Source organism: Felis catus, chromosome D1, assembly GCF_018350175.1.
Source record: "Felis catus isolate Fca126 chromosome D1, F.catus_Fca126_mat1.0, whole genome shotgun sequence".
Lineage (NCBI taxonomy): Eukaryota > Metazoa > Chordata > Mammalia > Carnivora > Felidae > Felis > Felis catus.
Genome location: NC_058377.1, coordinates 105232210 through 105257518, shown reverse-complemented (window position 1 = coordinate 105257518; position 25309 = coordinate 105232210). Strand labels below are relative to the sequence as shown.

Below are 25309 nucleotides of genomic sequence, written 5' to 3'. Positions count from 1 at the left end.
TTATTTATTTTTGGGACAGAGAGAGACAGAGCATGAACGGGGGAGGGGCAGAGAGAGAGGGAGACACAGAATCGGAAACAGGCTCCAGGCTCTGAGCCATCAGCCCAGAGCCCGATGCGGGGCTCGAACTCACGGAGCGCGAGATCGTGACCTGGCTGAAGTCGGACGCTTAACCGACTGCGCCACCCAGGTGCCCCCCTTATGATCCTTTTAATATGCATAGTATCTATAGGAACATTCTGTCTTTCATTTTTAATATGTGTCTTCTCTTTTTCTCGATCTGTCTGGGTAAAGATTTATCAATTAACTTTTCAAAGAATTAACTTTGACTTTATATATATTTTTATTCTTTGCCCATGTTCTCTTTAGTTCTGGTGTTTTATTCCTCTTTGTACTTTGCTCTTTTTTCTGGTTTAAGATAAAAAGTTAGACCATGGATTGTAGATCTTTTTTTCTATTTTTAGGGAGACAGCATGAGTGGGGGAGAGGGAGAGAGAGAGAGAAAAATCTTTATTTTTTTTTAACAATATTTATTTATTTTTGAGAAGGGGTGGGGAGGGGCAGAGGGAGAGGGAGACAGAGAATCCCAAGCAGGCTCCAAGCGACGGTCATCAAAGGGCTCGATGGGGGGGCTCGACCCCACGAACCGTGAGATCATGACCTGAGCTGAAATCAAGAGCCGGACGCCCAACTGAATGAGCCACCCAGGGGCCCCCAGATCTTTTTTTTCTATAAAAGCTGCGTCACAGGCATTTAAAAATGTTTACGTTTCATTAGTATTCCGTTCAAAGGACTTTCTAACTTCCCTTCTGATGTCTTCTTTGATCTGTGGATTGTTTACAAGTGCTATTATTTACTTTCTAAATATGTAGTGGTTTCTCAGTGTGGCAGTTATCACTATATTGTCCCTCAGCCCCAGGTTCACCTGTCAGTACCTGTTCTGTGACAGTGGACTGGACTCTAAGCATTTCGCCCTTACGGCGAACATGATGATAAGAGGACGCTAGAGGGACGTTGCAGGAAGAAGGGGGCTTTCGTCCTGGTTCCAGTGTGCTGCGTTTTTATTGTTCTTGCTCTCGCTGCACAGTCTGTCACGCCAGACGTGTGTATGGGGGGGGGGGGGACATCTGTGTGCTAAGAGGGGAGGGGCCCGCAGCCGTCTTTTAGCCTCCGCCCCAGGCTTGGGATCCCCTTGCCGCAGCCTCACACCAGCCGGATCCCTCTGTACTCCTGCCCACCAGCCTCAGCTTGCTGCACCCCAGAGGGAGTTTCCCAGAACTTTCCCGATACGGACACCGCAGGCTCTAGACCAGCCCCGTGCAGGAGTGCCTCGACTGCTCTGCACACCCGCCCACCAGCCTTGGCTCACCCACACCCTGGAGCCTTGTTTCCCAGGACCCTCCCGACAGAGATGTCATGTACATACACCATGTACTCCGTACAGCACTGCGACTGATCAAGATACCCATTTCGCAGCAGAGGAAGTGTGGCCAGGGGCTTCTGCCCTTGGAATTAACAAGTCTTCCCACACGTGCATCACTACCTGGAACCAGGGGGCTTAACTGCAAAGCGGAACAGCTTACTGAAGACCCAGTTACGGCACCAGTTGGGAGACAACACCATGAAAGGATGAGGGTTGATTTACAGAATGAAGTAGGTCTTTGAATCAGAGGCCATTTGATGGTGCTGTCAGCCCCCTGGCCAGCAAACATGGGGCCAGGAACGACGGGACGGGAGTAGGAATGACTCTTCTATTATACCTTCCCCACCCGTAGAGTTTTTGCCTCTTATCCTGAAAAGTTAGAGCCTGCTGATTTGGAGACGTTAGTTCCCAAGTGAGGAATGGTCCACAAGGGGACACGAGAATGGAACCACTGAATTGGAAGATGGGACTGCCACGTGGCCATTCTGGGCTCCTTATGCCACTAAACCAATGGGCAAGGAAAAGGGAAGGGGTCCAATCTACTGGCCGGAGTAACTGATCCTGGTTCTCAAGGGAAAATTCCACCTCTGCTACACAATGGAGGCGACGAAGACTCTGTCTGGAGCCTAGAGGAGCCTCTGGGGCGCCTCCCGATACATCCATGCTCCACGCAAAGCTGGGCAGTTAAAGACGAGCATCGCTCAGAATGAGCGTTTGTCTCACTCTACTGGGTTAAAGAGCCCCGGGCGGCAGACTCTCAGCCGAGGAAAAGGGAAACATGGAGGGGGTAGCTGAAGAAGGCTGCCATGGATATCAGCTCCGACCTCGTGACCAGTTACAAAGAGACCGATTACAAAAACGAGGACCGTAGTGGTCTCGCGTGGGTTTCTTTGGTTCTTGTGTGTGTTCATTTGCATCTACTGACCATTTTCCCCCTTTCACTTCCCATTTTATGTACAACCTGTAGGTCAGCTTTGTGATCTAATCTTTAGGTAAGAGAATATTTAGTGCAACCATGACCAAAACCGTAGGGTGATTACTATAGCCAGCTCTGGATACAGTGACTGTTGGGAGGGACTGTGTCTTCTCATTTGGGGGGAAGGGGGAGAACATCACTTGGAAGGATAGATCTATCTTGTTGGTGGGAACAGAACTGATGGGGAAGTTCAAACAGGTGCAGAAGGGTGCATATGCAATCTGAGTAGCCAGAAAGACGGACTCTATTATCTGCTTTTTGCCTCTTAGCTCCACATTCACCCTTCAGTATGTTAGTGGACTGGCAGTGGTTCCTCCTTTACAGCGAGCAAGAGCATGATGTTAGCTTTGTCAGTAGAGGGCGCCGGAGGGACACTGAAGGAAGGAAAGGACGGGTCTTTCTAGGCTCCAGTGAGCTCTGGTTTGCTTTTCCTTGCTCCTGCCCTGGCCTGTCAGCACTGCAGGTGCACAGGGGGGCATCAGGTGAAGCAGGCACTCCCTCAGCAACCTTGCAGACCTGGTCCAGACCCAGTGACTACTTTGCTGCGGCCCTCCTGTCAAGGATACTGCATGCTCCAGGGCTTGCCCTGGGGCACCTCCCTAATTCTATGCATCTGCGCCCCTCAGCCTCTTACCTACGCCTGGGACGATTTTCCCCAGGCGTGGACACTGTGTACCCACAGCAGTGCCCCAACTCTCTCTGTACATTTGCTCACCAACCTTGGCTCTTCTCCCCACTGATTCCCATCCCCCCCCACCCCCCCCACCCACCCCCCGCCATGTGGAAGTCATGCACTTTGGGCCTCGCACACATAGGACACTCTTAACTCCTTTGGTCACCTTCCCAACAGCTTTGACCCACCTGCGGACACTGTGTGCTCTGGGCCTGGTGCCTGCAGGTGGTGTCCTTACCCCCCGTGCACCTGCTCACCAGCCTCAGCTTCCCTGTGTCCTGGCAGGCTTGTTTCTTGCCTAACAACTGCGAAGCAGCTCTGGCCTGGGCAAACCAGTGAACTTGTCTACACCCGGTGGGCTGTGGTGAGGTCTAACCCCCGGCCTTGGGGGCCGGGGACTCTGCCAAGCTTGTCCTCCCTTGGGTACTTTCCTTCAGCCCTCAGGTACCCTTTTAGAATTCTCTCTACATCTTTTGTCGTTAATGATTCTTTACAGTCAACTTGTCGTGTTTAAATGACCATGTGGTTTCTGTCTCCTGATTGGACCTCGACTGACCACCTGGCTGTCTTATTGTTACTGATTTCTAGCTCCGTCCCGTTATTATCAAAGAACTTACTCTCTATCCTTTTTTTTTTTTTATTTTTTTTTAACGTTTATTTATTTTTGAGACAGAGAGAGACAGAGCATGAACGGGGAAGGGTCAGAGAGAGGGGGAGACACAGAATCTGAAACAGGCTCCAGGCTCTGAGCAGTCAGCACAAAGCCCGACGCGGGGCTCGAACTCACATACCGCGAGATCGTGACCTGAGCCGAAGTCGGACGCTTAACCGACTGAGCCACCCAGGCGCCCCACTCTCTATCCTTTTAAATTTATTGTTTCTTAAATGCATTGAGAATTGTTTTATGGCCCAACGTATGCTGGCCAATATTCTGCGTACTTGAAAACAACGTGTATACTACACTCACATGTCTTGTAAAGAAATTAACAGGAAAAAAGAAAAGATTTAACTAGACACGGTTTCTGATGTGCTCTATTCCTTTCTGAGGATCTGAGTTTCCATCTGTTGTCGTTTCCCTCAAGCCAAAGAACTCCTTCAGCATTTCTTGGCCACTAATTCTCTTCATCTGCAAGTGTCTTTTATTTGCAAACGTCTTTATTTCAGAAATCCGGGATTTCTGTTTTTCAAAAATAATTGGTTTCTGTGCTGAGGTCACCTAACATTTTGCCGAGAACGGATTTCCATTGCTGCTTTAATACCCTTGTCTGTTAATTCCGGGATCTGGTTCGTCTCGGTGTCCGTGTCAGTTCCGAACGCTGAGGTGTGGACACTCCGGTCTCCGTTACTTGTGTCTGCAAAGAGCAATGTTCCTTTGGTTGCGTCAGGTGATCAGCCTGGCTGGATACACACCGCAGACCACACTTACTGGGTGACGACTCCAATCCCAGTCTCCATCTGTCTTTGGCCGAGCGGCCTGGAGTCTGGCTTGCACATGCGTGGTCCAGAGCCTGGGCAGAAATGTGGACAGACAGAATCTGGGGATTCCCGCCTCTCTGGCTCCTCCCCTTCTGAGATTCTCATCTTTCTTGCCAGCGGCTCCGGTTGCCCGGGCTCGGGGCTATGGCTCTGGGATTTTCCGCCAGCGTATTGTACGTGCCACTTTGTCTACTATCAAGCTACGAGCAGCACAAATAGGGAATTTTCTCGCATAGTTCTCCTCTTTTTTGAGTGTGGACTGCCCCTCGACCTTTCCCTTCAATCTCCAGGAGCTTCAAGGAGCTGTTTGGGCTCAGTCGGTTAAGCATCCAACACTTGATTTCAGCTCAGGTCGTGATCTCATGGTTCGTGAGTTCAAGCCCTGCATCGGGCTCTGCACTGTCAGTGAGGGGCCTGCGTGGCATTCGTTCTCTCCCCCTCTGTTTGCCCCTCCCCGACTTGCACATGGGTGCTTGCTCTCTCCAATAAATAAATAAGTAATAGTGTCTCTAGATGTTTTTCCCTCTACTCTTTCCTCTGCAAGGCAGATAACTCACTCAGGAACTACATGGTTTGAGGCTGCACTCGTTTTGATAGGTACCAGTCTACCTGTTTCATCGTGTTCCTGGTCAGGGGTCCTCCAGAGCTTTTTATCTGCTTACCCGTTCCCTCCTGGATTCTAATTATCAGCTCCATAAATCTGCCAAAAATTCTGTTCTGCTTCTCAGAGCTTTGAGGCTTAGCTTTTGATAGCCTCTGGCCCGAAGATTAGGTAAATATCTTGAGGAGACAATGTTTTGTTTTTAAGGCTCCTCTAGCCCTCGATTTTGCTCCTCCAGCGTGATAAGACCACTAAGCTCGGCTGGCCTCTTGGTTTCCTGGCTATGTAACCCGCATCTGGGAAATGCTTGGATTCCTAGCTTCTTGCTCAAACCCAGAATCAGCAAATGCCCCCTGGGAAAAATCTGCCGCCAACTGTCAGCTCGCTTCTCTGTGAATCTCCCTGCTGTAGAATTTTAGGTCCCCCAATCCTCTTTCCTTTGGTAATTCCCTGAAGCCCTTTTAAGAGACGATTTTTTATAGTTTATCTTTTTGGGGTTTTTTCTAGTTACTGGCTGGAGCACTGGTCAGCCAGCAGAAACTGCATGCTATTAAGTCTTTAAGCACTTGTAAAATTCTTTTCTTTCCTCTGAACTTTGAAAGCTGACTGTCCCCAGGGAGTTAATTTAACATCACATTTAAAAAACACATTCCTACAGCTGAGTTGGGGGTGGGGGGGTGGGGGGAGGTGGGGAGTAAACTGGTTTATGGCATATTCCCCATAATCACACCTGCATTGAAAATATATACACATATCATCCAAGATTTGAAATAAATGGCTGGGATAGGATGATGACAACTGTTTTGTTCTTGTCTTTTGTATATTTTTTTTGTAAAAATGTTTCTGACATGTTACAGTGTTTATAAGAAGCATATAAGTAAGTGTAGATTGTCAGGGAGGGGCGGGGGAGGAAGGAACTCAGTGGCTGAGATACAGCAATGGAAAGATTAATTGCATAGACCTTTTTAGAACTTGAGTTTTGTACCACATGAACATATTAAGTGCGCGCGCGCGCGCACACACACACACACACACACACACACACACCCCTTACACGGTTTATTTGAACATTGTACTTTTTCAATAACTGTTAAAATCTTTTTTTTTTTTTTTTTTTGAGAGAGAGAGAAAGAGAATCCCAAGCAGACTGTGGTGTCAGCACAGAGCCCAACGCAGGGCTCAAACCCACGAACCCGTGAGATCATGACCTGAGCTGAAATCAAGAGTCGGACACTTAACCGACTGAGCCCCCCAGGCGCCCCTGATATCTGTTAAAGTCTCGACAGCACAGCAGATTACCTATAGTCTCTCTTTCCCCAGAACTTGATTCTAGGCTTCTAAACCAGGGCTCAACATACTTTGGCCCGGGGCAAATCTAGCCTGTTTTTGCACAGCCCTTGAGCTAAGAGCAGCTTTACATTTTTTACGTGGCTAAAAAAAAGTCTAAAGAAAAATACTTTGTGATACATGAACATGATATGAAATTCAGATTTCAGTGTCCAGAGTTTTATGGGGACACAGCCACAGGCGCTCGCTGACCTATCACCATGCTGCTCTCACACTACGGCGCTGAGGTTGCGCACAGGCGGCCCTCAGAATGTTCCAGACCGCCACAAGAAAAACATCGCAATAGAGCGAGTCCAGTGAATGCTTTGGTTTCCTGGTGTGTATCTAAGTTGTGCTCACACTACACTGCGGTCAAGCCAGTGTTAACTAGCATCATGTCTAAAAAAACTACGCGTATATCTTAAAAATAATTGCTAAAAATTGCGAACCGTCACTCGAGCTTCCAGTGAGTTGTAATCGTTTTGCTGGAGGGAGGGTCCTGCCTGTGTACCTGCAGCTGCTCCCCCCGCACTCTGATGTTCTGGAGATGCCTTCTTTCCTTAAGCCTCCTGAACCCACCTCCACTAGTTTCGGACTTTCCTTCCGAAGCCTCCTCACCTCTCTCAGCCCTCACAGAATTAAGGAGCGTTCAGGCCTTGCTCCAGGTTAGGCGCCGGCTTATATAGGACTGTTGAGGCTGGTTTGGTCTTCTCTCCAGACCGCTCAGACTCTCTGGGAACCAGCACCTAGGTGGCTTTGCTTCGTGTGTATGAACGCCAGAGTGGCACTTTTCATTTCCTTTAGGAACTTCCCTTTGCGTTCACAACTTGGCTCACCGCTCGGCCGAAGAGGCCTCGCTTTCGGCCATCTTGGCTTTTGAAGCCCACCTTCCTCACTGAGCTCAGTCACGCTGGCTTTGGATTTTCAGTGACAGATGTGCACCTCTTCCTTTCACTCGAACACTCAGAAGCCATTTAGGCTTATTCAGTGGCCTAATTCCAATAATGTTGTGTCTCAGGGAACAGGGAGGCCCGAGGAGAGGGAGAGAGATGGGGACAGCCAGTCGGTGGAGTGGTCACGACATGCCGCACACTTATGGCCTATATTTGCTGTCTACCATGGGCGCGGTCCGCGGTGCCCCCAACGATTACAATAGTAACAACAACAGGGGCGCCTGGGTGGCGCAGTCGGTTAAGCGTCCGACTTCAGCCAGGTCACGATCTCGCGGTCCGGGAGTTCAAGCCCCGCGTCAGGCTCTGGGCTGATGGCTCAGAGCCTGGAGCCTGTTTCCGATTCTGTGTCTCCCTCTCTCTCTGCCCCTCCCCCATTCATGCTCTGTCTCTCTCTGTCCCAAAAATAAACGTTGAAAAAAAAAAATTTTATAAAAAAACAATAGTAACAACATCACTGAGCACACAGCACCACAGCAAATACATTAACAACGCAAGAATATTTTGAGAATGACCAAAATTGACCCAGAGACATGAAGTGAGCAAATGCTGTTGGAAAAAATGGCACCAACAGACTGGCTCGACACGAGGTTGCCACCAACCTTGTATTTATACGAAACACCACAGCACCTGTGAAGTACAGTAAAGGAAGGTGTGCTTATGGTTGCAACAAAGACCATATATGTGGCCCTTGAAATCTAAAATAATTACTATCTGGTGCCTCACAGAAAAAGGTTGCCAACCTCCGTGCTAAAGTACCTCTGGACAATGAGTTCCATAGAGCAACTTTCCGGTGGGGTAGACTGAATCAGCGGCCCTCCCTGTATCCGTGCCTTTTCCCAGGAAGCTTTGTAGTGCTTTCCCACTTGGACCCCAGGCTCAGTCATATGACTTGCTTTGACCAATGGGGGTCTAAGGGACACGACAAAAGCAGAGGGCTGAAGGAAGATTACACAATGGGGCTCATTCTTCTGCTCCTCGGCCGCTGTCATGTGAAGAGACCCAGGCTAGTCTTCTGGAGGATGAGTCATGAGAACCGGAACAGCCCAGTCATTCCAGCTGAGGCCGGCCCAGGTTAGCCAAGAGCCCAAGTCCCAAGATCATCACAGCCGCCTGGCTGACCCACAGCTGACCACAGACACATGAGCAAGCCCGGCAGATATCACCTGAACCAGCCCGACCAGCCGAACCCCGAGACTCCAGAGCCACGTAACTGTTCGTTGTTACGCGCCAGTGAAGTTTCGTGGTAGTGTTACACACTATTCTGACAACAGAAAACGGATACTACGGGCTCATGCACTTTAAAATTTTCTTTTGCCAAAGCAGGCTAAGGAACATTTTTATTCTTCTGAGGGCAGTTTAGGGTCCTACTGGCAGGGAGAGTCTGGATAAAGCACCGAAGTTTGGAACTCCAAGGGTCGGGGTGGGGCGTCAGATTACATCCCGAATTCCTATAAAAATAGCTTATACTCATAATGGCACTCAATAAATATCTGTATTTGTTCTGTGGCTCAAGAAGACGCTAGGTTAGGACTTGACACGCCTCTTATCTGCGAAGAGATGTAGCTAGACAGACAGACTCCACCATTTCTGGAAAAAGAATTCAATTTATTTCCTATTTATAAAATGTAAAAAAAGCGCCTTGGGTATAAAATCTACATGTCTACGGTGTCATCAGTCAGGAGCTCAGAAATGACACTCTTTGCATCCTTCAGTCATTAATTAGTGTTTGGTGCAAAGAAGGTAGGTGCCAGGGGCCCCTCCTGGACCAGGCTAAGTGATAGCTCGCCAAGGATAAAGCCTCACCGCCTTCCGTGAGGAAGGGGAGTAGAGGGCAGAAAAGGAAAAGGGACCTGAGGTAGGAGGCCGGGGAGGGGTGTGTACTGAAATCTGTATTGGGAAACACTTTAACTTGCAAGAGGGAAGATCTTCCTTCTTGACTGCAGAACACAAGTGGCCTGAGCCTGTCCTAGGAAAGTCAAGCTGCTTCCTGTGCACAGGGCCAACCCCCACCCCACAGGACCACACGCGTAGCATCTGCCAGGGAGGAAAGGCCTCCATCAGTGTGACAAGAAGCGGTCACCTCCGGACTTGTGTGAACTCCCTGCGCAGCCATAACGAGTCCTGGTAGAAGCGAGGATCGCCCAGTCTCACGGCTGTCCGTTTGTAGAAGTAACAGTATAACACTGCCGCTGTGGATAAGTAGAGAAGAAGCTTCAGGGACGCTCCTGAGTATTCGTTTCAGGCTAAGAACCAAACCTACCAAGGCGGAGGGGCGCCCTGCCTCAGGATCTCCCAGTGACTCCCAGCAAGGGCAGTGGGCCATAATCTCTCCTGTTCTTGCCACGGCTGATCCACTCATCCCATGCTGGCCGTGATGGACGGGGAAGGCAGGATCAAGGGCCTTAGTAGCCCGAGCCAATGGCGGCACCGAGGTGAGGCCTGAGGTTGCTCTGGTCCTTACCTAATCTCTGGAATACAAACAGCGTTTGCAGTCCGTCTGTCCAGACAAAGCGGCTGGAATTTTTCCAGCGTAAGTTCTGCAGGAGACATGAGGAGACAGGGAAAGCTTAGCCACCAGATGAGGCCCTAGCATCTCCACCTTGGTTAGCTGCAGACATGCCACGTGGTTTTAAATCAGGCTAATCTCCCCCTCCTTTCTTCCCACAACCCCAAGTAGTGTTTCTCAAAGGAGCTTCAAACTCCCTTTTCTGCTGCAAAGGAAATATCCTTTTAACCCTGAAGGAGGAAGTTTGAGCTAAGCTATTTATTTCCTTCCATTCCACAGCCTTTTCCAAGGAGAAGTGCTGTACAGTATCTCAGGAAGGAGTTCGGTGTGGTCACTGTCTTGCCTTGAAGATCTCAGGCTCGGCTCCTGTCAGATAAAGGCTTAGTGCCCTCAAGGATTAATCAGATTAACAGCTTTACAGTACAAAGCCAGGACCTATTTTGGCCCCAGGAGGGAGAGCAGAGACAATCTTCTTCAGGAAGCACCCAGAGACGTTGGCACTGCTCTTTCTTCCCCGTGAGGTCTACTTCCCTCCGTGGAATAACAAGGGCAACTTAACAGACGGCTCAGTCTAAGGTGGCGTTAGTATAGGAACGACTAGAGAACCCTGAGGCTTTACTGTGTTCCATCAAAATGAGTGCGCGAGAAACACAGGCCATACCCAAACAGACAGAACCATTCGTGAAGCAGGAGAAATCTGGAACCACGAAACCTGGCATGTGCTCTGAGGCACACTGGAGAAGGGTTCTTCCAGTATAAGTGATGGGGACAGAGCAGAGGGCACGAAGCACTAACGGGCAAGGGGCACTCTTGGCCTGGCCATTTCCCATGGGACACGGATGCCTAAGAATTCCCTGTCTCAACACCCACCTGCCCAAATAGCTAATGATAAAATGGATTCGACTTCCTGTTTTAGCTCTGGCTGGACTGTTGGGGGGAAAGGTGAGCTGAATATTCCAGAAATGGCCCCTGACTCTTGGATAAGGCAGTTCTTTAACACAAAAGGCTGGGCAGAGGTGCCTCATGGAGCTCTCACATGCCCAACCCCAGGCGGGACCACACTCACTTCACCGGTTTCCCATCAAGGATTCTTTGAGATGTAAAAGAATGATGCTGGCTTCCTCGTGGCTTCCTCGAGAAAAAGCTACTCCTAGTCCCTCAAGGGTTCAGGAATTCAGAGCTCCGCTCTTACCATGACCCAGACATGAAAGGAGATGCTGAGGGCGAAGTACACAGCTGTGAGGATGATGGTCCCTTTGAACTTATGGAATAGGAGGTTGACCAAGCCAGCCTGGAAGACGAAGGTGTTGAAGAACATGAGGAAAATGATGATGATGTTGAAAAGGATTGCGATATCCTGGATGCTGCAAACATAAAACAAAGCACAGCCAAATGGAGGTCTGTGGGACGACTCAAGAGCTGGCCCTGGGTCCTAAGGGACACTATGAAGTCTGGCCTTCCCTGTGATCTAGACCTCCGGAAACTCCCCAGAGATAGCATGGGCTTTGGGTCCCAAATGACACGAGACTAAAACTACGGGCTGGCCCCATCACTTGAGCCGCAGTCCACAGACAAGGCTTTCCTGCTCTGACACTCTTAACTTCTAGACACTGGTGAGAAGACGGTTTCTTCTCTCTGTCCAAAGCCGGCCCCGCCTGTCGCATAACCTGGTCCCGTCAGATATTTTCATCTAGAAAGACGGCAACACCTTTCCCTCCATCTTTGCACAGACGGTGCCTTAGTGCCATTCAGGTCTCCGTTCAAGTGTCCCCTCTTCAGAAAGACTCTTCTTTAACCCTACGCCTAGGGTAGCCCTCCCCTCCCCACCCCCACCTACTTCACATCCATTGTAAACATTTATTACCCTATAAAATTATCTTGAAAAAAATGGGTTCATTGTCCCTCTCAATGGGAGGGGTCAATGGGGGCTTCTAGAATGGAAGCCATGTGAGAGCAGGAAATTATCAGGTTTGCCACTGCAACTAGAACACGGTCCGGCAGGCCAATGAATACCTGTCACACGTATTCATGCGACAGTGCCGAAGGAAGGAAGACGGTGCCGAAAACTAGTCTGCTGTCGAGAACTTGCCTCATGGAGTCTCTGAATCTTTGTGGAGGAAAAATGCCAACCGCTTCCATACCATATAGAGAACTGATACGAGTACCCTTTTAACCTGCCATTTTGCAACCCCCTTTCACGGCAGTGTAAGCCAAGATTTCTACTCACAGAGGAAGAAAATGACACGGTGAGCAGTCTGACCCTCTGACTGCTCCCTGTATCCTGGGCCCCTGCTAGAAGTATAGAAACACAGGACTTCTGACATGTCTCTGTACCGTGGAGTACCCAACATGGGTGAAATTTGATTTTCCCTGAGGTTTTTCCATCAGCTACTTTAAAACGCTAAATCATAATCGTCGGGGCCTTCTAACTGCTTGGGTTCAGCTGTCCAGTCCCAGCCCCTGAACTCACATGAAGAGCACCAACTGGACGACAGGAGCCATTCGGAGTAGCTCCGAGAAGGAATTGACGAAGAGGTCATAGGACAGCAGCAGGAACTGCAGGGAGAGCACCAGGCTGTAGTTACTGGTCTGGAGCATCCTGCTGCTGCTTTGGTGGGCCCAGCGGGGCACATTCCACAGTTTCCCAGAAAACTGCTCCTGGCTTTCTCCCCAGCACTGAGGGAGAAGCACTAGTTCCTCAGAATCAGAGCTGTTCCCCTTGCTCTAAGACAAGGGCCTGTTGAGGACAAAACAAAACAAAACAAAACAAAACAAAAAGGTCGTTAGAGAGTCATTAATACAATATTCACTGAGGACCTACTACGTCCCAGGCAGCATTCTATGTGCTTGGGACACACCAACAACCAAGCCACTACCGCCACCAAAAAATCCACTAGTCACTCCTTCTAGGGACTCTCACCCTCCAACTTTCTCCATTCCTGGAAGCTTCTAAGTGCAGAGCTCATTTTGTTCTTCCTTCCTTTCCTTTCTTCATTTTAATTTACTTGATTGCTGTAAGTAATCTCTACACCCAACATGGGGCTTGAATTCACAGCTCTGAAACCAAGAGTCACATGCTCCTCCGACTGAGCCAGCCAGGCGCCCCAACGCAGAACTCTTTCTAACTGCTTTTGAGTTCAAAGGAATCCAGGAGTACTACAAAGAGTGACTGTCTTGCCATGTAGTAATATTAATTCTAACACTAATAGAAGCGGCAAACCTTTATATATCACAATATGCCAGGGACTTTTTTTTTTTATTTTTTTAACATTTATTTATTTTTGAGACAGAGAGAGACAGAGCATGAACGGGGGAGGGTCAGAGAGAGAGGGACACACAGAATCCAAAACAGGCTCCAGGCTCCGAGCTGTCAGCACAGAGCCCGATGCGGGGCTCGAACTCACAGACCGCAAGATCATGACCTGAGCCGAAGTCGGACGCTTAACCGACTGTGCCACCCAGGCGCCCCTGCCAGGGACTTTTTTGTAGGGGGGTGGGGGTGGGGGGGTGGGGCTCAAACTCACGACCCCAATATCAAGAGTCACCTGCTCCACCAACTGGGCCAGCCAGGCATCCCTGCCAGGGACTATCCTCAGCACTAACAGTATTTAAATTTCATAATAACCCCATGAAGTAGAAGACACACTATCATTATGCTACCCATTTTACAGACAGGACACTTGAGGCTCAGAGAGGAAAAATTATTTGTCCAAGATCACATTGCCAGTAGCAGTGGCAGAGCTGGGATTCAGAATCAGGCAGCCTGGGTCCAGAGTCTGTGCTCTTAACTACTGCCCAAAGCTGCCTGTTATGTAACAGGCTGATATGTCACTGGGTGGGAAAGACGTTGGCACAGGAGAAGTGGGAAGAGGTGCCGGCAGAAAAGGCTGAGAGGAAATCGTGGTCTCCTGCAAAACTTTTATGTTTAAGGTGGCAGCCACACAGTGGCACCGGGGAAGGTACATTCCAAGGCCCAAGGTGTCCTGTGACCCCTCCAGCCGGGTGAAATCTACAAACAAATTTCAAAATGCTGTGAAGTGTAAGAGAGTGAAATCAAATTAACATCTGTAAATCGGGGCACATGGATGGCTCGGTGGAGTGTCCGACTTCAGCTCGGGTCATGATCTCACAGTTCTGGGTTCGAGCCCCACCCCCGTGGGGGCTCTGTACTGACATCTTGGGAGCCTGGAGTCTGCTTCGGATTCTCTGTCTCCCTCTCTCTCTCTCTCGCTCTCAAAAATAAATATATATTTAAAAAGTTTTAATTAACATCTATAAAGTGTTTTACAATTTACAAACTCTTTACATTCATTACATTATTTACTCCTACACCCATCTTGAGAAGGAGACAGTTATTACGAATATAATCACCATATTATACAGTGGCTCTGAGAGGTTAGCGAACCGCATCCACCTCACGTGGTGAAAAAGTCCCCCCCCCCCCCTTGAGTGGCTTCATGATGGCAATTTCACTCATTCGTCAAATAATACTGATAGCTATCACCCCCTACCAGCACCACGTTAACCTCAACCAGGTATAACTTCCTTTAATCCTCGCAACTGCTCTGCAAGGTAGTCAAGAATGATCCCCCGTTCTAAAGACAAGAATACGGGGTCAGGGTTCAAGTCATTCCTCCAGGTAGCTGGTGAGCAGAGCCAGGGTTCACAACGGGGGGTGACACCAAAGCCCGCGCTCTAAGCTAGGACTTCACGGGCCACCACGGAGAGCTGTCGTGAGGAACCGTGACCCAGAAGCGCCCACCGCCAAATCTACGGGAAGGATGACCTCCGCTTTAGGGCGGCAGTGATGCGCGACAGAACGAAGCCGTCTTCGGTCCGTCCCACCGCTCGGCGCCGCGTTCCCTCTGTCCCCAGGGCAGTTTTTCTCACCCTTCCCAATTCACCTCAACACGGGGCTGTCTTGGCGAAACACCCGAACCCAAACAGCGACAACGAAAACTCCGACCCTGGTCCCTTTTCCCCACTCCTCAAGCACGCTCACCTCGAAGAACCAACGTCGGTTGTCATGGGGACGCCGGCCTGGCTTCCGGGAAGAGGTTTTAAATCCCGGAAGTAGATGGCGGACGCGGGCGCCGTCCGTGCCGGGCTGTCCGCGGGTCCTCGGCTTTCCCTCCGCGCTCTGTGGCCAGCCCGGCCGCCATGTTTGGGCCCCCGCTTCCCTGGGCTCGGTCCTCTGGTGCCTTCCCGGCGTCGCCCCGTCCAGCTCCTGTCCCTCCCAGTCGCTGTCCCGCGGCCTTGCTGCGACCCAGCCCCAGGCGAGAGGCTTCGCGTCCGCCCGAACGCGAGATGGGGGACGGGGTGAGAGGCAGGGCGGAGCCGGGGCGGTACTCCCTAGGGAAGAAACACCAGCGGAAGGACTGATGTTGGAGTCCACAACTCCAGACTTCATTTCCCAGGCGGCCGCGCGTGCGGCCGGAAGTGCTGTGAGCCTATAAGAGAGGGCGGCGGCCCGGCTCTTTTGGCACTGGGTGGCGGTGCCCGGCGGGTGGGTCTGTCTCCGAAAGTCCCCGATTCCAACTTCCCGGAGTCTTAGTAGCCGCGGCGCCGGGTGGCGAGAGGCGGGTCCGAGAGACCCCTGCGACCCTCTGTGGTTCGGGGGTGAGAAAGAGCTCGGGTGGGGAGTTCACGGACCTGGGTTCGAGTGCTGGCTCCGCTGCTATTTTCCCTCGTGCTGTCGCTACCCCTCGCTCGGGCTCAGCTTTCTTTTGTAGGAAATGGACACCGCTGTCCGTGCCCTTCCTTCTACAGGTGTGGTTGCACAGGCACGAAAGCTCTTCGGAAGTCGCAGTCAGCAGGCGGAGCTCCTCGCCGTAGTTTTCACCGAAGGTTAGCTAGGACCGACAGCCGCCCTCCGTCCCCGCAGAAGAGTCAGGGATCGGGCTCCGGATTCCTGGAGCGGTTCTCCCGACACCGGAGCCAAACGGGAGCAGTCCGGAAGGGCGGGTCTGTAATCACTGTGGTGCTAAGGAGCACCTTGCTTACCTACCTCCTGGCTGGAGCTCAGGGGTCCTCACTCCTGAGCCCTGATTTTACAGAAGCTACGTTTGGAAGTGAGGCGTTCTTGGAGCTGAGGGGAAGTGAACCTGGGTTCCTGTACCAGCTCTGCCACTCACCGTGGCCGAGTCGCTTTCTTTCTTTGGGTCCCGGTGATTTTGATCTGTCAGAGAAGCGTTTAGGACTTGAACCCGAAGTCTGATTCTCAGGATTCCTAAATCCCCCACCATTCATCTGGAAGCAGGAACAACAAATTGACTTTCTATCCCTTCATCTGCTTGTAGTTCTAAATTATAAAAGTTATATTATAAGAGCTTGGAATAGAGCCTTTTCCTAAGATTAAGAGCTGAATGGAAACTTACCCATTTCCTACCCCAGGGCCTGATGCAGCCAGGGAGAATCCTTTTTGTCAAGGGACCGAGGAAAGTATTAGGTTGGGGAGTATATTTCTTAGATCACAGTTGACAAAACTTGTAACTTCCAGGCCAAGTCTGGCACACCTGCATTTTTTTTTTATTAAAAAAAAATGTTTATTTATTTTGAGAGAGAGAGAGAGTCCCAAGCAGACTCCGTGCTGTCAGCGCAGAGCTGGACGTGGAGCCCGACCTCACGCAACTGTGAGATCATGACCTGAGCTGAAATCAAGAGTCAGGACGCTTAACCAACTGAGTCACTCCGGCGCTCCAAGGTTTTTCCATTTTTAGATAACTAACAGAAATGAAAAGGATAATATTTGTGATACGTAAAGACAACATGAACCTGAAATTTGCCCGCAAATAAAGTTTTTGGGGGAACGTAGCCGTGTTGATTTGTGAAGGTGTTGTCTGTGCCTGCTTTCGCACTACATCAGAAGAGTCGATGGCATAGTTGTGACAGAGACTGTCCGGCCTACAAAGCCTAAGATATTTACCATTCTGGGCCTTTGTAGAAGCGTATGGGGATTTCTGCTTTGGAATGGGCAGAGTCAGAGACCAAACAATGGTGAGCACACCCTGAAATCATAGCACAAACCTACTTTCTTGGAATAAATGAAAGACTGTTCTCAGCGTTTGGGTTGCAGTTTTCACTGTATTCTTTTTTTCTCTGTTTTTGCACACTCGGGCAGAGGAAGGGCTCTTCTGTGTACTGTGAGCAGTGTAATATTGCGGCCCTCGTTCAGGAAAGTGTCCCCGTTGAATATTCTAAGTCTGTCCCAGGGCAGTAATCCAGGAGGGTGGAGACAGTCTCTTTTGGATTATATTTACTTTTGTTTTTTTCTCCTCCAAAGGAAAAGAAAGTCATGAGAGATACTGTCTGATGGATGGAGCCTGCTGACCAAGTGCTTCATGCTGACTTCACTGGGGGGTGACTGAACATCTGGTGACCCGAAACTTCCTCTGCTCTTACGGGGACTAAGGGGACGCGTCTGAGGCTGGGCAGCAAATCTCTGAGCTCAGGAGTTGAGTCAGGAAGCTTCTAGGAAGACATTATTTTCTCCTTCTAGCCTTATGGAAGCTTGGTTTTCCCCTAGCCCTCGGATCTAACTTTCTCAGTGTGGTGACTGCTAACTTGGATCACATTGTGAGAGCTCAGTGTCTTTTTCTGATTAGGTGGACACCTGTCATGGAGAGAACTGGCGTGACATGCTGTTGGGGCCACTGAGAGGCCTGGGCAGCCACGGGGACCACGAGCTTCAGGCTTTAGTTGCTAGCTAGGATGAACTGCTGTGACAACATCGAGAATATTTAGCTCTCACAGCGTCCTTAACGGACATTTTCTCACTTGACCTTTTTTTTAAAAAAAAAACTTTTTTTTAATGTTTATTTATTTTTGAGAGAGAAGGCACAAGCAGGGGAGGGGCAGAGAGAGAGGGAGACCCAGAATCCGAAACAGGCTCCAGGCTCCGTGCTGTCAGCACAGAGCCTGACGCGGGGCTCGAACTCACAAACTGTGAGATCATGACCTGAGCCGAAGTTGGACGCTTAACCAACTGAGCCACCCAGGCGCCCCTCACTTGACCTTCTGACAACCTGTGGTCAAGGTAAAAAAACAGGGGACTTGAAGCCAAACGGACAAGGATTTGAAACTTCCTACCCCTTTACTGGGTCCTAATGCTGGTATTTAATCTTTCTTTTCTTTTTTTTAAGTTGTTTTTTTTTTTTTTAAGTTTTATTTATTTATTTTGAGAGAGACTAAGACAGCACAAGCAGGGGAGGGGCAGAGAGACTGGGTGAATCCCAAGCAGGCTCCACACTGTTGGCACAGGGCCCCACATGGGGCCTGAACTCACGAAACCGTGAGATCATGACCTGAGCCGAAATCGAGTCAGATGCCTAACCGACCGAACCGCTCAGGTGCCCCAAGTCTTTCTGACCCTTGGTTTCCTCCTCTGTAAAGTGGGGTTGAGGACCTCTCACAGGGTTGTCAAGAGGAGCAAATGGGATCCTGTGTTCACGGGTTCTACTCAGTAAGTTCTATTCCTGTTACCATGCCTTTTTTCAGATGAGAAGACTGAGTCCTACACATGCTAAGTGATTTCCTCCAGATGCCTCATTTCATAAGGATCGGAGCCTAGACCCGCACTCTGTCAGCCTACCACTAATTCTAAAGGTGAGGGAATCCAGTGTGTTACCTCCTTGGGAGTTCTGGCCGGTTTCAGGGACTTCCTTTCCTCTCTGTTAGCAGCCTCAGATTAAGGGATCTGAACTGCAGCCTGCCGCAGGGTCCCCTTCTCGGTGTGAGTCTGTGGGACAGGGTGACCGCCTTGAGAGCTGGGCCCGTGCTGCCTGCAGGTGTAGTTAGCGGAAAAGCCGAGACGGCCCTGTGGCTTTGTGTGTTTGCCCGCCAAACCTCACGCCCACCTGCCTGGTGTTAAAGTGCAACTGCTTAGGGCCCGAGGCATTTGTCTGAAACCAGAGTTGGTTTCTGAGTTTATCAGGTACACAGGGAAAGCTAAAAATAAACTCTTGCTTTCTAGACCATGAGTTCTTGCTTCCTCCTTTCTCCTCTGAACTTTCCACGGAGGAAGAGAAAGCAGAAGTGTCAGGCCTGGGGACACCTGAGGGCTGTTGTCCAATTGCAAGTGTGGAGTGTGGGAGGTTCTAGAGCAACAGCCTGATCTTACTTCCTCAGTGGGAGGTTTAGCCCCATGGAGTTCACCGTCTGGGGAAGAACTTTTTTGTAGAAGTGGGAGATCATAGGACTTCCTCTCTTCCTTCTTCCTAATGATGGTGTGTTTGCTCACTGCAGATTATGGGTTTGCCTCCTTCTGTTAGAACTGAGGGCTGAGGCGTTTCTATGACTCTAGCCTGGATTTTGATTCCTATCCCTAATTTTCCATGGGGAAAGGGTGGGGTGGATTCTTTACCTTTTGGCCCTGTGAAGGGAGACTAATCGCAGGGCTTTGGGCCCAGAGCCTTGACGTCCGGCCCCGGCAGAGGAGGGCCCTCTCCAGAGCCGGCCGCAGGCCCAAGCTGGCCGTACTGTGTACCGTTGGGTGCTGGGGTGGGGCCAGCCTCACTGTCCATAACCAGAGATCAGGCCTCACGGGGCAGTGCCCGGGCTGGTGGCAGGAGATCTGAAGTGAAAAGCACCCACCCCTTGGGCAAGAGCGAGCTCAGTGTTCCCTCTAGCTGGCGTGTGGGGTGCGCTCCAGCCAGCAGAGCCGGCGGGGACGTGTGACCTCTGCTGCTTCCAGGGGCGCCTGGTCAGAATGGCTGTCGGGTGGTTCTACTTGTCCTTCTATGCACTGTCGCTGCTGGGCCTGATGTGCGTCATCCTCACCGTCTACTGGATGCAGCTGTGGCATGGTGGCTTTGCCTGGGATGGCACCAGCCGCCTCGTGTTCAACTATCACCCCGTGTTCATGGTCGCTGGCTCAGTGGTGGTCTACAGTGCTGGTGAGTACGAGGCCCTGGGAGACGTGCTGTGACCCAGACCCGGCCGGGGCAGAGCTCTCCCTCTCCACAGCTGGCCTTTGTCACTGCTGGGTTTGCGGCTACGCGAGTGGGGGGAGGCCGGGCTGTCTGTGGCCCCGGGTGTCATTTACAGGAAGGTAGTAGTGAGGAGGGGGGCCATCTGAGAAGCAGAGCTTCACGGACACTCTGGGGCGGGGGTTGGCACGCTTTTTCTGTAAAGGGCCAGATAGTAAACGTTCCAGGCTTTGCAGGCTCTACGATCTGTGTTGCAACTACCCATCCTTATTCTTGTATCGTGAGCAGCCATAGATGACATGAAAACACGCCCGTGACTGTGTTCCAGTAAAACTACTCACCAAAATGCATGGCAGGCTGGACTTGGCCCATGGGCTGTAGTTTGCCAACTTCTGCTTTAGGGAGCAGGAGATTGAAGCGTCTCATGACACGGGTCCTTCCATGAGGAAGCTGCTTACCCGTGCCAGGCCCGTGTTTGCCCCGTGCATCCAGAGCTGGGCCTTGGGCCCAAGTGAGCCTCACTTTCCCCACCTGTAAAATGGGAACGGTGATGACATTGGTCGTAGCTGCTTAACCTGTGCACTTCAGATACCTCAGCCCATTTTGTTCCTACGAGAAGCCTGTGAGATGGGCTCTGCCGCTCTCCCCATTTTACAGATGGGGAAACTGAGATTTAGAAACAAGAGGCCACAGAGCTGAGAGGCAGAGCCGGGCTGTGGACCTCGGTCTGTGTAACCCGATTAAGAGCCCGGGTTTGTGACAGCTAACTGCGCTTGTAAGAAGGCGGAAGAAATAACGAAAGCGACATTGCTTTCTCACCCGCAGAACGGTGCTTGAGTGCCTTTGTTATGTAATGACATATGTACACATCATTATGTAAGGACAGACCGGTGGGTCCAAGAAACCCGCTTCTCCCTTTTTGTCACTGTTTTGTCTCCCTCTGCACCCTTCACGGCTGAAACGATGTGAGGAGAGGAGGTGCCGGGGAGTGGGTGGCCGCGTGCTGGCATTTCCTTCCTCTCTGGTTGGGAGGCGGTGTGGGACCGCGTCAGGCCAATTCCCCCTAACGTGCTGGGGGAGCCGAGGGGAAGAGGCCGGGCCCTGGGACGTTCTCTCCCGCAGCATCGCTGGTGTACCGCCTGCCGCAGTCGTGGGTGGGGCCCAAGCTGCCATGGAAGATTGGCCACGCAGTCCTGCACCTGCTGGCCTTCATCCTGACCGTGCTGGGGCTGGTCGTCGTCTTTCAGTTTCACAACCACGAAAACACCGTCAGCCTCTACTCCCTGCACAGCTGGCTGGGCATCGTCACCGTCTTCCTTTTTGCCTGCCAGGTGGGTCCTCTCCTTCGGGTTCCCGCTCCCAGACGGCGGCCGTGGGCTCCGGTTGGGACTTTGCTGGCATCCGCACCAAATACTCCCTCCGGTTATTGCCCAGAGATGGCCCTGCAGGGCGCATCCCATAGAATCGGCAGCTTAAGTGGCCGCAGGAGACTGGTAGTTCCCACGCCCGTCCCCCTGCCCCTCCGTTGTCCTAGCTTTATCATAGCGCATACCACGCTGATGCGGTCTGTGGTCTTTTCCACCTTCCCCGTCCCCACCTTTCTGTGAGCCAGAAGCAATTCTGGAAGTGGTTTCTGCACACTGACGTCAGCCCTGCACAGGCGTGTTTTATGGGCCGGGACTGGAAGGCAGCAGAGACATCACAAGGGTGGCTGGGCTTTCGGGAGACTGGGCTTGTAGCTGAGCATTTCGTGGAACATTCTGGTTCGGCTAAGAAATCGACCACAGTGCGGGAGCTGGTGGGAGGTTTGAGCTGGGAAAGAAGGGCGAGAGGCCACTGTGGGGTCAGGGGCCCAGGGGGGCAGGATGGCCTGCTACACCTTCGGGAACAGCACGGTGCAGTCAGGCACCTCCCTGTGTTCACAGTGGTTCCTGGGCTTTGTTGTCTTCCTGCTGCCGTGGGTGTCCGTGTGGCTGCGCAGCCTCCTTAAACCCATCCACGTCTTCTTTGGAGCTGTCATCCTCTTTCTGTCCATTGCATCTGTCATTTCCGGCATTAATGAGAAGCTCTTCTTCAGTTTGTGAGTGGGATGGGGCCCCCAGCTCTAATGTCGAGGGGAAGGCATAGCGTCTTCCAAAGATGCACCCTGTGATCACAGGGCCTATCCAGGGGTGGGGAGCCTTTGGAGATGGGCTTGTTCTTGATCTGGAAGGTCATGGAATCTTTAGGTTGGGATTGGTAAATTGGTCATCCGATTGACTCAGTGCCTACTGTGTGTCAGAAGCTATTCTTTTTTTTTTTTTTAATTTTTTTTTCAACGTTTATTTATTTTTGGGACAGAGAGAGACAGAGCATGAACGGGGGAGGGGCAGAGAGAGAGGGAGACACAGAATCGGAAACAGGCTCCAGGCTCTGAGCCATCAGCCCAGAGCCTGACGCGGGGCTCGAACTCCCGGACCGCGAGATCGTGACCTGGCTGAAGTCGGACGCCTAACCGACTGCGCCACCCAGGCGCCCCTATCAGAAGCTATTCTAAGCGCCTTAAATTTAATCCTCTGATCATCTTACAACATGGATACTGTTGTCATTGCCGCTTACAAATAAGGGAGCTGAGGCACAGAGAAGTTAAGTAACTTCCCTAAGGGCACACGGCCCGAAAGTGGCAGAGCTGGGGGTTAAGATGACCACCTCATGCCTAACCGCTACCATCCCCCATTATTTTAAGGCATGGGGGGTGGGTAGTGAAAAGCAAGGAAGATACGAGGTCAGACTTGGGTTTGAGTCTGGGCTATGCCGTTTACTAGTTGTACGACTGCGGGCAAGCTCATGTTTTTGAGCTTTAGTTTCCTCATAGGTGAAAAGCATCCTGCAGATACTTGTGGTGGTGGCAGGGACCAGAAACTATGTTAACATTCCAGGTCACAGATGGTCCTTGGAAGCTTTTCTCACCATCTGTTAAGGGTGTTGGGTCTATCACTGGGCAAAAACAGGTGGCAAAAATCTCTCGAGGGCCCACGGTGTTTTGTCATCTTCAGGAACAACAACACCCAGCCATACTCCAGTCTGCCCAGTGAAGCTGTCTTTGCCAACAGCACTGGGATGCTGGTCGTGGTCTTTGGGCTACTGGTGCTCTATATCCTCCTGGTTTCGTCTTGGAAACGCCCAGAGCCAGGGATCCTGAGCGAAGGACAGGTACGGGGTCTTGGGTCTTTCATTCCAGGTTGGGATAGGGCCAGGCCTAGAGAAGGGTCACCCAGGAAGGGTTCGGGCCTTGCCGGGAAGCCCGCTCAGTAACATGGTGGGAAACCGGGTCGACTGATGGTGGGGTTAGGTTGGCTGATGGGGGGGCACTGTGTCAAAGCGGCTCATCCCAGCCATGGTGGCAAATGGAGCTGTTCAGAGGCTCCCGGGGCCTGTCCCTTGGGAGAGGACAGATGGTTACGCCCTTCTCCAAATTCCTGTGGCTTCATGAGGGGAAAGTGTGGCCTCCTGTCCTCCAAGGAAGGGCTTGAGCATGACGAGAGGGTGTCGGAATTCCCATTCTCCCAGCTTTGGGGCTCGTCTTGGGGGCGGAGCTTATCCAGCAGGTGCTGGCTGACAGGTTCGGTGTGGGTTCGGTGTGTGGGTAGGTTTCCCCGAGGGATGTGGTGAGACGGGGGGTGCGTCGGACTGAGGGACTTTGGGGCTTCCCTGAGAGATGTGGTGGCTTGGGCGGGGACCGCCCTGCGGGTCGGGGGTCTGTCTGAACAGCTCAGGCCAGGTGTGACTCCTGCCAGTCAGGGGCAGTTGTGGTGTCCTGCCATTAACGCCTGTGCCTCTGCCTGTCTTTCCAGCCCCTGTTGCGTGACGGGGAGTGAAGCGGGAAGGGCACCCACGAGCAGGTGGAGGTGTTTCCCCCCAGAAGCTCTTCTCTGCCAGGGGCTCCTCTCTGGTTTCGGCAACAGACTAGCTTTGCGCTCTGGGCCCGAACCTCTTCTGGCCTCCGCGTGGGGCCTGCTCTCCCCACCAGTCTCCTGCCCACCCGCTCTGCTTGGTGGCTTCTCTACCCCTTCCTGGCATCGACTTCTCGGGTTCTCCACACACGCCGCCCCAGCTGCTCACGCTGTGTGCTCCCTGCTCCCTGTGTGAAGTCAAGCTGATTTCCCCTCTCGGCCCCTAAGGATCTGGTAGAGACTCTCTCCAGCTCAGATAAGCCAGGACGCAGGTGCAACTTGTACGTGGAAAGTGAGGGAGGTAACGGTGTCCGGCAGCTTTCCCCGGAAGGCGTGCGTTATATTTGGGCCGCCCTGACCGTCGGGCGGCCAGCATCTGCCGTGCCCTCCATCCAGCCCGCCCAGACGTGAGGCTGGAATGGAGAAGGTGGAAGGTGATGGAAGGAGAAGGGCAGCAGAGGGGCTTCCGCAGAGAAGCTGAGGAGCTGACTGCTCTTTGCTGTTCTGTTTCGTGTCCCTGCATTCCTCGTCCACCTGCACTGTGACCACGTGCCCCCACCTCTCGCTGCTGCCACAGCCCTGGCCTAGATCCTGGCCTTTCCCTGTGACTTATGTGCCCGTCAATGTCAGGCAGCCCAAGGAACCCTGATGACCTGCTCTCCCAAGAACCGCGTGTCCCCGGCTGCCCCACAAGGGATGAGCCCCAGGGACGCCTTGGACTTCCGTTCCTGCCCCTGCCCAGATCAGGGCCTCCCCACCTGGCCCCGGGCAAGCTCAGCCTCGCTCTCTTGGCAGAGCCCCTGCCCAGCTGATTTTCACTCTAGCTCCCCATGCAACAAGCCAAAGTTGTGGTGCATTGTGCCCCGTGGGCGGCTTTCCAAGGTGCTCCCTGCTGAGTACTGGAGTGCCTCATTTGCCCTCTCAGTGGCTACTTGCTTGGCCAAACCCAGTCTTGTGTTATGCCTGAGGGCGAGCTGCGGGGGGGGGGGGGGGGGGGGGGGGAGTAGTGGGGGATGGGACGGGGGAATCTGCTCCTCTCTCAAGCGATGGGGCCGTGGCTTTTCCCGCCCTCTCCAAATGAGCCCTGCTGGGACCCAGCTCCATACTGCCATACTGCCGTGCTCAGTGACCAGCAGCACCAGTGCACTTACCCCTGGCAGGTGGTGAGGAGGCGGACCGTCCACCCCAACCCCATGTGGCCCGATGTCGGCAGGACTGTGACTGGACTTCCTGAGGGGATGGAGCCTTTGAAGCCACTGGGATGACTTCCAGGCACCTCAGTCACGTGCCCCGCGCCCCCTCTTTCCGTATGGGTGGAGCTGTAACTTGTTCGCGCAGCTTGGTTTCCTTTAATCGTGTTTTAAAGAATCAAAGCCTTCTCTACTGTGATCAAATTGTGGTTAATTGAGCTCTGGGAAACTTGTGAAAGCCTTGGGACAGCTGTGACCTTCAGACTGGGGAGAAACACACCAAAAGGCGCCAGAGAGCTCCAGGCTGCCCTCCTGGAATGGTATGTG

The 25309-nt window shown here is 52.0% G+C and overlaps 2 protein-coding genes across 19 annotated transcripts; one reads left to right on the top strand and one right to left on the bottom strand.

Moving 5' to 3' along the window:
• Positions 1–9012: 9012 nt before the first annotated feature.
• On the bottom strand, positions 9013–15075 carry TMEM138 (transmembrane protein 138). 2 transcript variants are annotated; one of them, XM_003993424.6, is made up of 5 exons: positions 14937–15075; positions 12405–12671; positions 11127–11298; positions 9890–9965; positions 9013–9617 (listed from the first exon to the last, which is right to left on the bottom strand). In XM_003993424.6, exons 2-5 carry the CDS (start codon positions 12530–12532, stop codon positions 9505–9507), a joined length of 489 nt encoding a protein of 162 aa, XP_003993473.1. In that variant the 5' UTR covers positions 12533–12671; positions 14937–15075; the 3' UTR covers positions 9013–9504. The 2 variants fall into 2 exon arrangements, with proteins under 2 accessions (XP_003993473.1, XP_044895341.1); XM_045039406.1 differs by lacking the exon at positions 9890–9965 and having other exon boundaries at positions 11127–11225.
• Positions 15076–15117: 42 nt separating this feature from the next.
• On the top strand, positions 15118–24774 carry CYB561A3 (cytochrome b561 family member A3). Of its 17 annotated transcripts, none has more exons than XM_045039400.1 (9): positions 15118–15253; positions 15704–15781; positions 17217–18045; positions 18431–18538; positions 19626–19827; positions 20983–21191; positions 21786–21940; positions 22896–23052; positions 23694–24774. In XM_045039400.1, the coding sequence occupies exons 5-9, from the start codon at positions 19641–19643 to the stop codon at positions 23715–23717; spliced, it is 732 nt and encodes a 243-aa protein (XP_044895335.1). In that variant the 5' UTR covers positions 15118–15253; positions 15704–15781; positions 17217–18045; positions 18431–18538; positions 19626–19640; the 3' UTR covers positions 23718–24774. The 17 variants fall into 17 exon arrangements, with proteins under 17 accessions (XP_044895335.1, XP_044895329.1, XP_044895336.1 ...); XM_045039394.1 differs by having other exon boundaries at positions 15704–15898; XM_045039401.1 differs by lacking the exon at positions 15118–15253 and adding an exon at positions 15411–15553 and having other exon boundaries at positions 17217–17293.
• Positions 24775–25309: the final 535 nt, after the last annotated feature.